The sequence below is a fragment of the Apteryx mantelli genome, chromosome 1 (assembly GCF_036417845.1).
Source record: "Apteryx mantelli isolate bAptMan1 chromosome 1, bAptMan1.hap1, whole genome shotgun sequence".
Classification (NCBI taxonomy): Eukaryota; Metazoa; Chordata; class Aves; order Apterygiformes; family Apterygidae; genus Apteryx; species Apteryx mantelli.
Window position 1 is genome coordinate 220,922,767 of NC_089978.1, and position 12,747 is coordinate 220,935,513.

General features: G+C 59.8%; 1 protein-coding gene across 1 annotated transcript in view; it reads left to right on the forward strand.

Annotated features, from left to right (window-relative positions):
* Window positions 1-11,759, forward strand: part of TASOR2 (transcription activation suppressor family member 2) — a 36,771-nt gene extending 25,012 nt beyond the window's left edge. The window contains exons 19-26 of the mRNA XM_067299693.1: window positions 1,001-1,925; window positions 2,324-2,858; window positions 3,925-6,909; window positions 8,004-8,132; window positions 8,504-8,657; window positions 9,535-9,640; window positions 10,451-10,632; window positions 11,082-11,759. Coding sequence (XP_067155794.1) covers window positions 1,001-1,925; window positions 2,324-2,858; window positions 3,925-6,909; window positions 8,004-8,132; window positions 8,504-8,657; window positions 9,535-9,640; window positions 10,451-10,632; window positions 11,082-11,200 — 5,135 coding nt within the window. The 3' untranslated portion in view covers window positions 11,201-11,759. The remainder of the gene's footprint in view (window positions 1-1,000; window positions 1,926-2,323; window positions 2,859-3,924; window positions 6,910-8,003; window positions 8,133-8,503; window positions 8,658-9,534; window positions 9,641-10,450; window positions 10,633-11,081) is intronic.
* The last annotated feature ends 988 nt before the right edge of the window (window positions 11,760-12,747 follow it).

The following is a 12,747-nucleotide window of genomic DNA, read 5'->3' on the forward strand; positions in this document are numbered from 1 at the left end:
GGCGCCGCGGCCGTCGCCGGTGGGTCCCGGAGCGGCTCTGGCCGATGCTCTCGCACAGGCAGGGGGTGCAGGACGGACCCTGCTCTTGCCTGGCGGGCGCAGAGCTGCCTGTCCGCGGTACCGTAGGTAAAAATACGCTGAATGCCACCGTCTGCCAAAAATGCAAAATAAAAAGAGCGCTCAGGAATAAGAAATACGCAATTTAAACGGCGACGCTGCGTTTCCCAGGGAAGTGAAATGTAGCACTTAGGGCTCTAGCACAGGGCTCGTTCAGTCGAGTTCTGCTTGGAGAGAGGATTTGTGCTGTTTTTCAGTCCGAGGTATTAACCTTGTTTAATAATTTCATCTTGTTTTTATAAACATGGGCCCTGAGCCATGGCAAGGGGGGGGGGTTAACACCAAAAACTACCCGGATTTTGCATGTATTCTGCAGCGCAGCTCAGGGGCAGGTTACGCTCTGGAGGGGACGTGCGAAGGGAAACATGAGGGCAGGGTGGCTTCTTCTGCGTTTTAGAGGGGGTTTTTGTAACTATGTGGATTACCGAAAGCCCAGCCCAGGGTTTTTCTGTGGTTAAGATCGCAAATATTCAGGCAAAAAGCAAGTGTAAAGCAAAGAAAAAGGATTAGGGAAACGCTTAAAATATCTCGTGTTGTACTGGCATTTCTCCTTTCTGGCCAAATTACCCTGTGCTTGGAGGTCGAGGAAATATTCACTCTGGGTCCTTTGCCTTTTTTTTTGGAGAATAAACCCCATTCCTGAAGTCTCTTGGATCCCAACTCTGAATCCTTCTTGTAGCAGCCCTGGCCCACGTGACCATGGAGTTTTATTTTTAAATCCGCGAAGTCCATGTTGGAGAAACACCTTTTTACTGGCCAAAGTGAGGCCGGTCAACACGGAGGTGCCGCGGTAGCTGTCCGAAAGTCGATCGTTCATTAGCGACGAACGCCGGCAGGGCCGCGGTGCCCTCGTTTATTCTCTGACTTTGCTTTTCCCTCGCAGAGCGGAAGGAGCCGTTCTCCGTCCTCCCGAGCGAAGGCCTTTGCAAAAGCCAAGGAGCAGCAAGCGAAACGCGTGCACTTTACCCCAGCGGTGTCGCCGCCGCCGAGGACATCGGTCTGCGAGGAGACGACTACGAGTCCCACGCCTTGAACTTGCTGGCCGATCTGGCCCTGGGTTCTTGCATCCCTCCGCTCATCCCCGCGGACGGCGCCGCGGCCGCCGTGTCCTGCAGCCCGTCGAAGGAGCAGCGGAGCCATCGCAAGCCCAAGCCCTCGCGCGTTGCTTTCGACCACGAATACCACCGGGTGGACAAGCTCGCCAAGGGGGGCGGCTCTCCCAGCAAAGCGTCGCCCAACCATAAGCTTCCTTCTGCCGGAAAAACGGATTTTAAAAAAGACTCGGCCCCGACTCCCGGGGAGAAAAGTCCCGGGATTTTCAGCAAGAAGAACAGCCTCAGCCCCAGCTCTTCAAAAACCCGTGCGTTGCCTCCGAAAGAAGCTCAAGAGCCCGCCGAGGTGAACAAACACTCTTTCATCTCTTCCGAGCACTCGTACGCCTCGCAGATGCCCGAACACCCAAGGAAACACACGCATCCCAGAGGAATCCCGTACCCCGGGCCGGCACCTTCCAGAAACGGGGCCAGAAACGTCCGCCCGGGACCGCTGGTGGGCAAAGTCCTGCCTTTCCGCCACCAGCAGAACAGCACCCACCACCAGCAGCGACCCTTCGAGGCCGTGGTGGTGAGGCCCCGCGGCGGCGCGCTCTCCCACCGCCCGAAGGAGGACTTCGCCAAGTCCCACACGGTCAACAACTGCGGCGGGTCCGTGAAGGTGACGTGCCGGTGGGAGGCCGAGTATCTCTTCCACCTGGACAGCAGGTACACCAACGACGCCCTGGAGAAAACCGTCATCCGCGCCCTGCACGGGTAAGTCGGTCCGCAGGGTCGTCCGCAAGGGATTTTTGCTTTTTTGCTGGATGTCGGCAGCACTTTTGCCAGGGGGGTTTCTTTGCTCTTGCCTTTCCGCTTTGCTTCTGCGCGCTAATCGCTTTTTTCCCCCACGCTCGGACGTCCGGCTTTGTTGCGTTAAAGCCGTGGTGCCTTCCTGTGGCACGAACCCAAACGCTCGTTTGTGGTCACAGGTTTCTCTTTTCTTTTTTTCCAATGGGTCAAAAATAACAAGCGATCTGTGGACGCAGCTGAGCTTTTGCGGCCCCCCTGCTTCGAGGCTTAGTGCTGCGGGGAGCCAGGAGATGAGCTAGCGTGTGCTGGCGAGCTGGAGGGAGGATGAGGACGTTTCAGGCTGTGTCTGCTTTCCCTTCCAGGCCCTGGGACCCCGATTTGCCCGACGACGTGGAAGAAATGAAGCTGATACTTCACATGTGGGTGGCTCTCTTCTACAGCAAACCCAGCAAACTCCTGAGCAGCACAAGGAAGGTGGTGGAGCACAGCAACCCCGAGAAGTACGTCTCGATAAACAGCACCGGGGACTTTTTTGAGTTGAGTGATGACAGCGAGGACTGTTTTGGGTTGGAGACGTGCCCTGCAGACTCACAGTCAGACCCTGACCAGACCCCCAGCAGCTTTCCGGAGCCCAGCGCACGTTACCAGGGACCTTTCCGCCCAGAAGAGGGCCCTGCAGACTCTCAGGCGGACGCAGATAGGACTCACAGCGTTGTCGATAGTACGGTATCTTCTTCCTTAGGGGAGCTGCCCTCCGGGGAGGAGCCGTCCTCCACAAGCTGTCCCAAAAGCCCTTCCCTCGCTGAACGTGCTGACGAGAGCAACCTGGCTGTGGAAGATGGGTGGCCGGCGGTCGCTCCTGGGGAGCGCGTGCACGACGTCCCGGCCGTCGCTGCGGTAAGAGCTTGGGGTTTGCTTGATATGAGTCTGCAGGGAGCGTGAGGCGTTTTGTGCTTCCTGGAGCAGGTTTTTCCAAGATTAGTGGAGCCGACCTACCCGTGGGCTCGCTCGGAGCGAGGTAGGGTGGGTGCTCTGGCAGGACATGGCTGCGTCCCCCAAAAGTTAGCTGCCCCAAGGGATTGTCCTGCAGGCAAACTCGGAGTCACGGCGAAAAGGAAGCTTTCAGGCTTCGCTTCCAGTTTGGAAGTCCTCTTGGATTGACCTGGCATCCCCAGGCTCTGGCAAAAGCCACGTCCATCCTTGTCCAATCTATCCATCCTCTAATTGCTCTAATTCCTCCTGCTTCGAGAGCCTCGATGTGGATGCTCTCAAAGCGGGAGGAATTAGAGCAATGACTTTAAGGAATTTTTACAGTTTCTACGGTCTACGGATGGTCAGGATTTGGGTAAAATTGAAACACAGGTATCTACGGACATGTTTTCAGCCTGAATCCTCTGGATGAAAACAATTCCTGTAATACCTCTGCCCTGTGAACAAGTGGGCAGCAGCCGTAGGACCGCAGCTTTTTCGCACAAGGCAAAAAAAAAAACATCCCAAGGTTTTGACCTGGTCTAGTGTTGTGGAGCAGGCGGAAGCGTTTTGGGAGGAAACCTGGGATCTCTGTGCATCGGTGCCGTTCTCGCTTGCTCAGACAAGACAAACCCAGCAGAGGTAAGAGGAGGCTGTCGCATCGATTCCCTCTGGGCACCGCGTGATGCCCCCAGCACAGTCCAGCCTCTTTTTAAGACGCTTCAGCTTATAAACGGAGTCGAAGGTTTCCAAACGCTTCCCTCGCTGTCCATGCAACTCTGCTTGCCGGCCGCGATGGGGGCGGCCGTGAGAAAGCTCAGCTGGGGTCAGGATTCATCCTGGACTTATTTTAGAGACTAATTTAAACTGGTCTCCCCAGATGTTGGTACTCGTAAAGCCTGGAAATTTAAAATAGCCGTGATCTCCTGCGCTAGCATTTCAATTCCCACATTTGCCTCCCGTGAGGATTAACCTCTGAGCTGTGTCGTTTCAGGAGGAGCCGCCCAGAGAGGAACCACTGGACGCTACGATCGCCCCCGACCCTTCGGACGAGCTCGGCGACGCCAGCAGGCCCCCGTCTGCGCCGGACAGGGAAAACCCACACGATGGAGACCTTAATGTCCGTAGGGATTCGCGGAGCAGCACCCCGTGCACGCGGCACGGACGTGGAGAGCAGCTGGAGAGCGGGTGCCCTGGTCCTCCCGAGGAAAGGGGCAGCGCGGGAGGCGGCAGGCGCTGCACGCCGGTTGGGGAAAGTGGCTGGGCTGCCGGCAACGGGCCGCGACCTGCCTGCGATTCGATGCCTGTAGAAGCGAGTCCCAGAAGCGCAAAGCCGGACCGACCTGGCGGAGAAGGCAGGGAATCGCAAGACTCCTCAGGACGTGGGGAAAGAGAGGAGGAAGAGATGGAGGAGGAAAAAAAAGAGGAGGAGGACTCCGGGTGTGAAAGCGTGGTCCTGGGGCCTCTTGATTTAGTGTCTTCTGAAGGCAGCAACGCGGACACGGAGCACAGAGACAGGGAGACGACGCCAGTGAGTTCGGCACATCCGGAGGACCCTGCCGTTCCTGGAGAGGGCCCAGCGCCCGGCCCCGCTGCCTTAGCGTCCCCCTGCCAGCACGGATTAATGCCAGCGCTGTCGGCTGCAACCGGTCCCAGCGAAACAGCCCCAAGCCCGTGTGCGCTGCCAGAGCCCCGGGAAGCTCCGGACACCCCAGGTGTGGAGACAAACGGTGTCGATTTGGTGCACGAAGCCGGTCCATCGGATGGGGGGTTGTCCTGCGACGGCGGGTTGATGCCTGATCCGAGCCTTCTCCGTGGGGCGCAGGCCGTCGGCGTCCCAGCGGCTGCGGTTACAGGCAGCGTCAGCCCCTCCGGAGAGGTGCGCGGGGCCGGTTTGGAGCTGAGCGACGGGGATCGTGCGCCCTCTGCAGAAACGCGGGCGCCTGCGGAGAGCGAAGCTGCCGGCGCCGCTGGCCTCGAGCCGCCGGGTGGTCGGGGACCGTCACTCGCGTTGTCCGCCGACTCCGGCCCTGTCCACCTCGCGCCTCTCGATGGAGCGACAGGTCTGGGGGCTCCTCTGGAGAAGCAGGAGGCCACGGTGGACATCCCAGCTCCACCACCAAGCGGCCTAGGAGAGGGCGGCTGCCTTTCCCGAAGGTGCAGAGGGGACTTTTGTGCCGATCTCGCTTCGCTGAGCAGCGATGAACCGAACCGAGAAGGGAACGAGCTGCCGGTGGGCCAACAGCCTAGCGGCTCTTCTGCCGGCCGGACAGACGTGCTGGGCGAACCTCCAGCAGCAGATGAGGACCAGGTCTTCTCCTTCGACCGCGCAGCCTTGGGAGGCGACGCTGAAGCCGGGAAGAGCGGCGAGGTGCGTTTGGTTGCCGGAAAGCCGCCGGGGAGCTCTCCCACGGAGGTGCCCGGGCCTGGAGACCCCGGATCGGCGCCTCCTTCTCCCTCTCAGCTGGACTCGGCCGCCAGAGCGCGAACGGAGACGCACTGCCCAGCCCCGGCTCCGGACGGCACTCCAAGGTCTCGCTACGTGGCCCAGGTTCAACCAGGCGCCCGTGCAGGGCGCGAGAGCCCTGGGGGCCACACGGACGCGGCAGGGAGGTGCGAGGAGGGACCTGTCCCACGCGAGGAGCTGGACGGAGGAAGCGGCATCTCTCCTGCCAGCCCGGCGCCGTTCGTGCCGCTGGGGGAATGTGGTGCCGCGCGGGACCGGAGCGAGCTCGGGACGGAGGAGTCCGGCGCGTTTGCTGATCTGCACCGTGCCGTCTCGGAGCAGGGAGAGGGAGAAATCCCCGATCTCCCCTTTCCGGCATCGCTGCCGCACGCACACCAGGAGTCTGGGCAGAGCCTGGAGCTCAGCGACGCCGGGGATGTTTCGGACGTGCTGCTGAGGGCAAAGCTGTTCCCCAGCGGAGACGGACGTGGAGGCTGGACCTACGAAAAGCCGTTGTACGGATCTTCTTCCGGCGACTCGGACCAGGAGCACTTTGGAGGGACCATCTGCCCCCCGCTTAAATCCTGGGGTTCTTCCAGCACAAAATCCACGGATGCTGCAGACGCCAGCACCGGCTGCGACTCCTCCTCGGTGAGCTCGGAGCACACGGAGGGGCGCAGCGAGGCCTGGAGCTCCCCGGGAGCGCGGGAGGGCTGGTCGCGGGTCGAGCCCCACGGGCCGGGGGACGGCAGCAGCAGGCACGTGCCACCCTACGTCAGCATCACGGACAACCGGGGGGTCCCCAGGGATTACCTGAACTTCACCGTCACCAGAAAACACCGGGACGGGGCGGGAATTTTGCAGCCTGCGAAGAGACGCAGCCGTCGTGCGGGGCAGTTGCACTTGCTGAGGTCGCTGGTGGGGACGTGGAGGGGTTTCGAGGAGGCCACCCAGGACACGCTGGACTTGGAGCGCCTCCGTTTCCACTATAAGCTAAAACAGATCCTGAGGAGCAGGAAAACCCCCTTTCCTACCTCCGGGAGCATCTCGCCGAAAGACTTTCCTCCCCGGCTAAAGGCCGAGCCGTGTCCCGGCGGAGACGCGCTCGCCCCGCGCAGCAGGACCCCCTTGCAGGTGACGCTGCTGCCCGCGGCCGCGAGGTCCGGGGTCGCGGCGCCGAGCCGGGACTGTGCCGCCCCCGTCCACCTCCGCAAGCTCAGATACGAAAATAAGCTAAAGGACTCGCGGGGCGACATCGCCGTCATCCTCGACGAGTACGCGCGGTTCGACAGGGTGATGCTGAGCAGGCTCGACGCGGGCGCGGGGCCCAGCCCGGCGCCCGGCGAACCCGCTGGCGGGCCGCCGCGCTCCTCGTGTCCCCGCCGGCGGACGGCCGCCTTCGAGGACATGATCGCCGACCTGTGCGGCACCCTGCGCTTCCGCCTGCGCCGCGTGGCCGAGGAGGCCTGCGGCCGCGCCGGCCTCTTCTACCTGGTGGAGACGGGCGAGGACCTCTTCTTCGCGAGGGCGAAGGTAATGGCCGGTCCCGCCGTGGCTGGGGGACGTGAGACCAGCACGGCCGCTAGACGCTGGCCTTTGGTTGCCTCCAGCCAGGAGCCGTCTCTGCCATTTCATCTCGGCTCCCAGAACCCAAAATCCAACATCCCCTGGGCCAAAACATACCAACATCAGCCCAAACTCACCCTCCCCAAAGCGGTTTTTGCTTGACCTCTGATAAAAGGGTTGGAAATCCAGGGAGGAGGTTGAGCACGTGGTGGGACGTGCTGCTCCAAAATCACTGCGACGCCGCACCTGGGGCACTGCAGCCCCGTGCCAGCAAAGGAGCCCTGGTCTCGCACCCTGGACCAAAGCCAGCTCATCTCCAGCCTGGTTTCCCCGTGCTGCTTTCCTACCCTCTTCCTCGCCCATCCGGCTCCCAGGCAGTGGGGTCAGCACAAGCCCAGGACCATGTATCCATGGGTATAAACGTGCCGTAGGAAACCCCATGGGAGCGAGGTGGAACGTAGAGGGCTGAGCTGCTCAGAGCTGCTCTCCCCCTTTGGTCAAACTCAACATCCTTGGTGTAGCTTTTCTTGGGGGCCGTGGTTTCATGCTCATTTTACCCAGGGAACGTCTGTCTCACACTCATAATGCCCGAGTTTAGCTGAAAGCCCTTGGTGTGGCCACCGCTGGTTTGGATGGACACGGAGGTGGCTTTCAGCTGCAGGTCCGGGACGTTGGGCTCTGTTTGTCCCATTGGGTTCGTCCCACCTGGCTTTTACCCGGGGCCTTCATGCTCTGCTCACCCGGTACCCAGCAAAGGGACCATCTCGTCCCACCAGACCCGAACCCCCAAGGAGCTAAACCCCCTTGGGGAGCATCCGATCTCTATCTGCAAGTTCTGCCTGACCTGAACTGTGTTTGAAAAGCTGGGAGAAAACCTCTCCAGTGATACCTAAACACGATAAGGTGGTTGGGTTTTCTCTCATCAAGTGCAAGTCCAAGAGTAAACGCTTTGCAATAAGTCACAGCTCCCGCTGTCCGCTGGGGATCGCAACCCGCTTGCGAAATCGTGACGGTCGTCTCCGTACAGACGCGCTTATGTGCTGCAGCGATCTCTGTTTCAGACCTTGCTGAAGGAAGACGGCCACACGGAGATCGAACCGCTGAACTTCTTCTGCAAAGCGAAGCACCCGGACACCGACCGGCTGCTCGTCGTCATCAGGAACGAGGACATATCTTTGCACATCCACAAGGTAAGGTCCGAGTCTTTCTCTTCTTCTTTTTTTCCTGCCAAAAAAACCCAAATACCTTGAAAGGCTGAAGCCAGTGAGCTCCGCTTTCCTGCTGTCCCCGTTTTTGAGCACCGAGCAGCGGCACTTGGAGCCACCCGGCTCGTGGGCGCTCGGGGCTGTCGCAGCAGCCTGAGCTCCCCGCGGGCGATGAAGGCTCCTAGGGCATCCCGCGTCGTCGTTCGGGATCGGGCGCGAGCGTCACGGCGGCGCAGGTGGAGGCCGGGGCGGCTTCCCCGGTTCTCCCTGGCGCGGGGTGAGTTCGGGGCGGGAGGAGCGGCGCGAGCTCTGGCAAAACGCGGCTTATCGCACCAAAGCGCGTCTGCCTCGAGCAGGTCCCGTGCTTGCTGCGGCTGAAGCACTGCCCGAACGTGGTGTTCGCCGGGGTGGACAGCCCCGAAGACTTAACGGGACGCACGTACCAGGAGCTGTTTCATACCGGCGGCTTCGTGGTCTCGGACGACGAGGTGCTGGAAACGGTAACGCTGGGTGAGTCTCACCGCGTCCCCTCGCTCGCGTGCGAATGGACAGCGTCGGCTCCCGGAGGGGGAAATTCATGGGGAAAGTTGCCGCTGTGTTTCCGGCCTTCGGATCCTCCTTAAAACCACAGAAACGAGTTGTACGGAGTTTGTGACGTTCAGAGGGGAGCAGGGAGATACCTGGGGCTTTGCCAGGCTCCGCTTCTCTTTAAGAGAACCAGGATTGTCCTGGGAGAGCCGGAGCCGGGCTCAGCCGAGCCGCGGCACAGCGTGAGCGGGGAGCCAGCGCTGCCTGCTCCCAGCATCGCTAAACTGGTGTGCCACCATCTGCTTCCAAAACCTTGCCACGGGCGCCCTCTCCTCCTGCTTTCACGGGGGCGATTCTTCTGTTTCTTCTGTTTGGCATTTGTGAGACCCCACCTGGGTCCAGTTTGGGCCTCCCAAAGGCAGACATTAACGTACCGGAGCAAGTACAGCAGAGGCCACCAAGGTGGTCGAGCAGCACAGGGTGTACAAGGATGGTCAGCTTGGAGAGGAGAAGCCAAAGGGGAGAGAGACCTTATTGCTCTCTTCAACTCCCTAATGGGAAGGGGCAGAGAAAACAGAGCCAGGCTCTTCTTGGAGATGCAGTTATGGGACAAGAGGCAACAGGGACAAGTGGCACCAAGAGATGTTCCTAGTAAGGACAAAAATTCACAGCAAGGGTGTTCAAACATGGAGACAGAGGCCCAGAGAGGTGGTGACTCTCCATCCTTGGAGATACTCAGACCTCACCGAGACAAGGCCCTGAGCAACCTAAGTTGGCCCTGCTTTGAGCAGGTTGGAGCAGAGACCTCCAGGCGCCCCTTCCATCCTTAGTCACCTTCTGACTCCTGCTGTTTCCCCAGGGCAACTGAAAGAGGTGGTGAAAGTGCTGGAGAAGCTGAACGGCAGCGGGAGGTGGAAGTGGCTCCTTCACTACAAGGAGAGCAAAAAGCTCAGAGAAGACCTAAGGTAACGGCCCTGCGGTCGCGGGTCCCTGGTCCCTGCTGTCCTGCTCATCGCCACGGCGAGGACGTAACCACCACTGTGGATTATGGTGTCCCTGCGTGCAGCCGGTGTGGGGACGCAGGGCGAGTGAGGAGCCTCTGGTTGAGCTTTGGTCTCTTACAGGAGGAATTGGAAGGTTTCTGTTTAAATGAGAACTTTTCTTTATCAGTAAGAGACTTTGTGCCCCGAGTCTGGAATCGCTGTAGGTCAGTGTTTGTAGGCTAGAAGGTAAAATGGGATGGTTGATGGTTGGGGGTATTTTTTTTTAATACCTGTCTGAGATGGAGCAGCAGGACGTGGGACCTGGAGAGGATCCGCTGGCCTGAAACGCTGCGTTTTGCACGTGATGCTGAATGAGGCAGCGCTCTGGCGGCTGCTTCTTGCACCCCGCCGTGTCTCCATAAGGCGGTTTCTCCCTGCTTTGGCAGAGACGCCCATTGCGTTACGGCCTGCAAGGGGCTGAGGAGAGGCACAAATCCCGTTAGGCTCGAAAAGCTGCAGGCTTCGAAGGTTGCCTGGCGGGAAGGGAGATCGGTTTGGCCGGCTCGCCCCAGCTGTCCCGTCTTGCGTGTATGGGGAGCTCGGGGTGGTTTCCTGGACGTCTCTCTGCCCCTTCTCCTCTTGGCCGTTTCCTTTTCCGCCCCGTCACCTGTGCGGTTTGTGTGAGCAAGGAGGACGTTGCAGTGGGACGTCCCTTCGTGCCCGCTGGTCGCGCGGGAGAGGGAACGGGGGCGCCGCCAAGCGCCGTTGCAGCTCGCCCCCCTCTCCCGGCAGGGTGGACGCCAACGCCCACAAGAAGAACCTGATCCTGAAGTCGTGCCAAGGAGCCGATCTCATCGAAGTGCTGCACTACCACTCGTGCGACTCCAGGTCGTCCCCGAAATCCGAGTACGTGAAGTGCTTGCTGAACCTGCAGGTGCAGCACATCAGCGCCAGGTTCGCCGTGTATCTCACAGGTGAGGACGGGCTCCGGGCGCCGCTCTCGTTCCTGGTCCCCTCCGCTCCGAGCATCCCTGAAAATTGCCCTGGGATTGCTTAGGGCCTCGTGGGAGATGGACAACGTAGGGGAAGGGCGATGCACGAGAAGGGTAGCTCAGATTTAGTACCGAGCTTTGCTGTGAGGGCGAAGACACTCGCATCGGCAGCAGCACAGGTGAAACCGGTTCGCGGTACGGAGAGACGGGTGGGAGTCGGACTTGGTGAGCTCCGAAGCTTTGCAAAATGGAATCATTGCAGTGGGATTTGGGGCATTTTCTGGCGGGCTCAGCCCCGTCTTGGCAGCAACGTGGGGGGTCACGTCTGCTCGTTAAGTCAGGCCGACGGCTCCTTTTGCTCCTAGAAAAGAAGCAGAAGGAACAAGCTCGTTTGAGGAGTAAGAATTATAACGCCGCTGCTTCCTTTGCAGAAAAGCCCGGTCTCAGCAGGGAGGTCTTTGAAAGCCAAGGCATCCTCGTGGCCGACGTCAACACCTTCCTCGGGACCGTGCAGAAAGTGGCCGCCCCGTTCAGAAGAAGCTACTGGTGAGGGAAGAGCTGGGCCTCGACCCCCCCCGCCTTGTCCCCAAAAAGCCAGCAGCACCCGGGCTGTGAATCGCCGATGTCCAGAAACGAAACCGCGAGGAGGCTGCAAACAGGCCGTGGGGCGGCGATCCGGCTCTCACAGCCCCCTCCGTCGTCCGCTGCGAGCCCAGCGCCCCCCCCCCCCTCCGCGAGCCCTTCCAGGGCGCCGCTGCCCGGCCACATCCCTGCCCGCGAGGCGGCAGCTGCCTCCTGCGCTGCCCACGGCAAGGCCGAGCCCCGTGGCCCCGCCGGAGAGCTGCCCTGCAGCGGGGAGGGATCCAACCGGATCCTGTGACCAACCCCCGGTGCTCAGGGCCGGCTCCTGAGGCCGTTGTGCTTTTCCCAGCTGGGTCGAGCGTGAGGGAAGCAAAGGAAGGACTAACTCATGCGCCGATGCGTCGTTCCAGGCGAGGACGCGCTGCCTGGCTGCAGCGCCGCGGACCGAGGTCCCGGGCTCCCGCCGGACGGCCCAACCTGGCACGTTGCGTTGCTGCTGTTGCACGCTAAAGCCACACGCAGACCAATTTTTTTTGGGGGGGGTGGGAGGGGAAAAGGTTCTGTAGATATAGAAATTATTTAAAGATGGCTAACGCAACTCCTCCTGAGGACTTGCTTGCTGCCATCGGATTGTGCGTAGACCAAGTTATTTTAATGTTATACAGAGTTTTAAATTATTTGAGCGTTTTTTTTAAGCCGATCAGCGCAGCTGACAATGGAAAAAAAAGGAGGAAAACAAAACCACCACAAAACCGGATACTTGAAGGTTAGGAGCGACACTAGTCCGCTACAAGCGCTGTGTTTTCTCCCGGTCGCTGTACATACTGTACACAAGATGCATGTGCTTCGGCTTAGGGGTGGGGTGTATATTTTAAGTGCTTTGGGGGAATTTTGCTTGACGCTCGACACTACGTTTCCCGCTGCCCGCGTTGCCTGTACCCCGTCCCTGCGGGGACTCCGCTCGCCGCCTTCCGCCTGTACAGAAAAGTCCTGTAAATAACCGGCCACCAGGCCCAGGGAGCAAAAGCTTTTATTTATGGTAGCCTCGAACAACCGTGCCCCCCGAAAGGAGAGCTCGGCACTAAGGAGCTTTGTAAAATACCCGTGCAGCTCTTCGGAGGACATGTTTTGTAACTGTTCTTTGGTTGTTTTTTTTTTTAATAAAATGATCTAAGACGTTATGTACAGGATGACTTTGTACAGAGCTTGACTAATAAAACCAGAAAATGACGTTTCAGGCACTGGTGCTCGCTCGCTGGGCATTTCCCCACTCAGCACCCAAGAGGGGGGTGACAGTAACTTTCCCTCTTAATGGGTAAATTAGAAATTATTATTTTTTAAATAGTAGTGAAGGCAGCGCTTGTGGAAGCAGGGCGAAGCAAAGCCAATCCGTGCTCCCGCCGCGGGGGCCCTCCGCTGGGGCGGACGCCACAGACCAGGGCGTTTGCTTCTAAAGCTGCTCAAGGACCGAGCAGGTTACAGCACGGAGCGGGGCAGCAGCTCATTCCTGCGCCG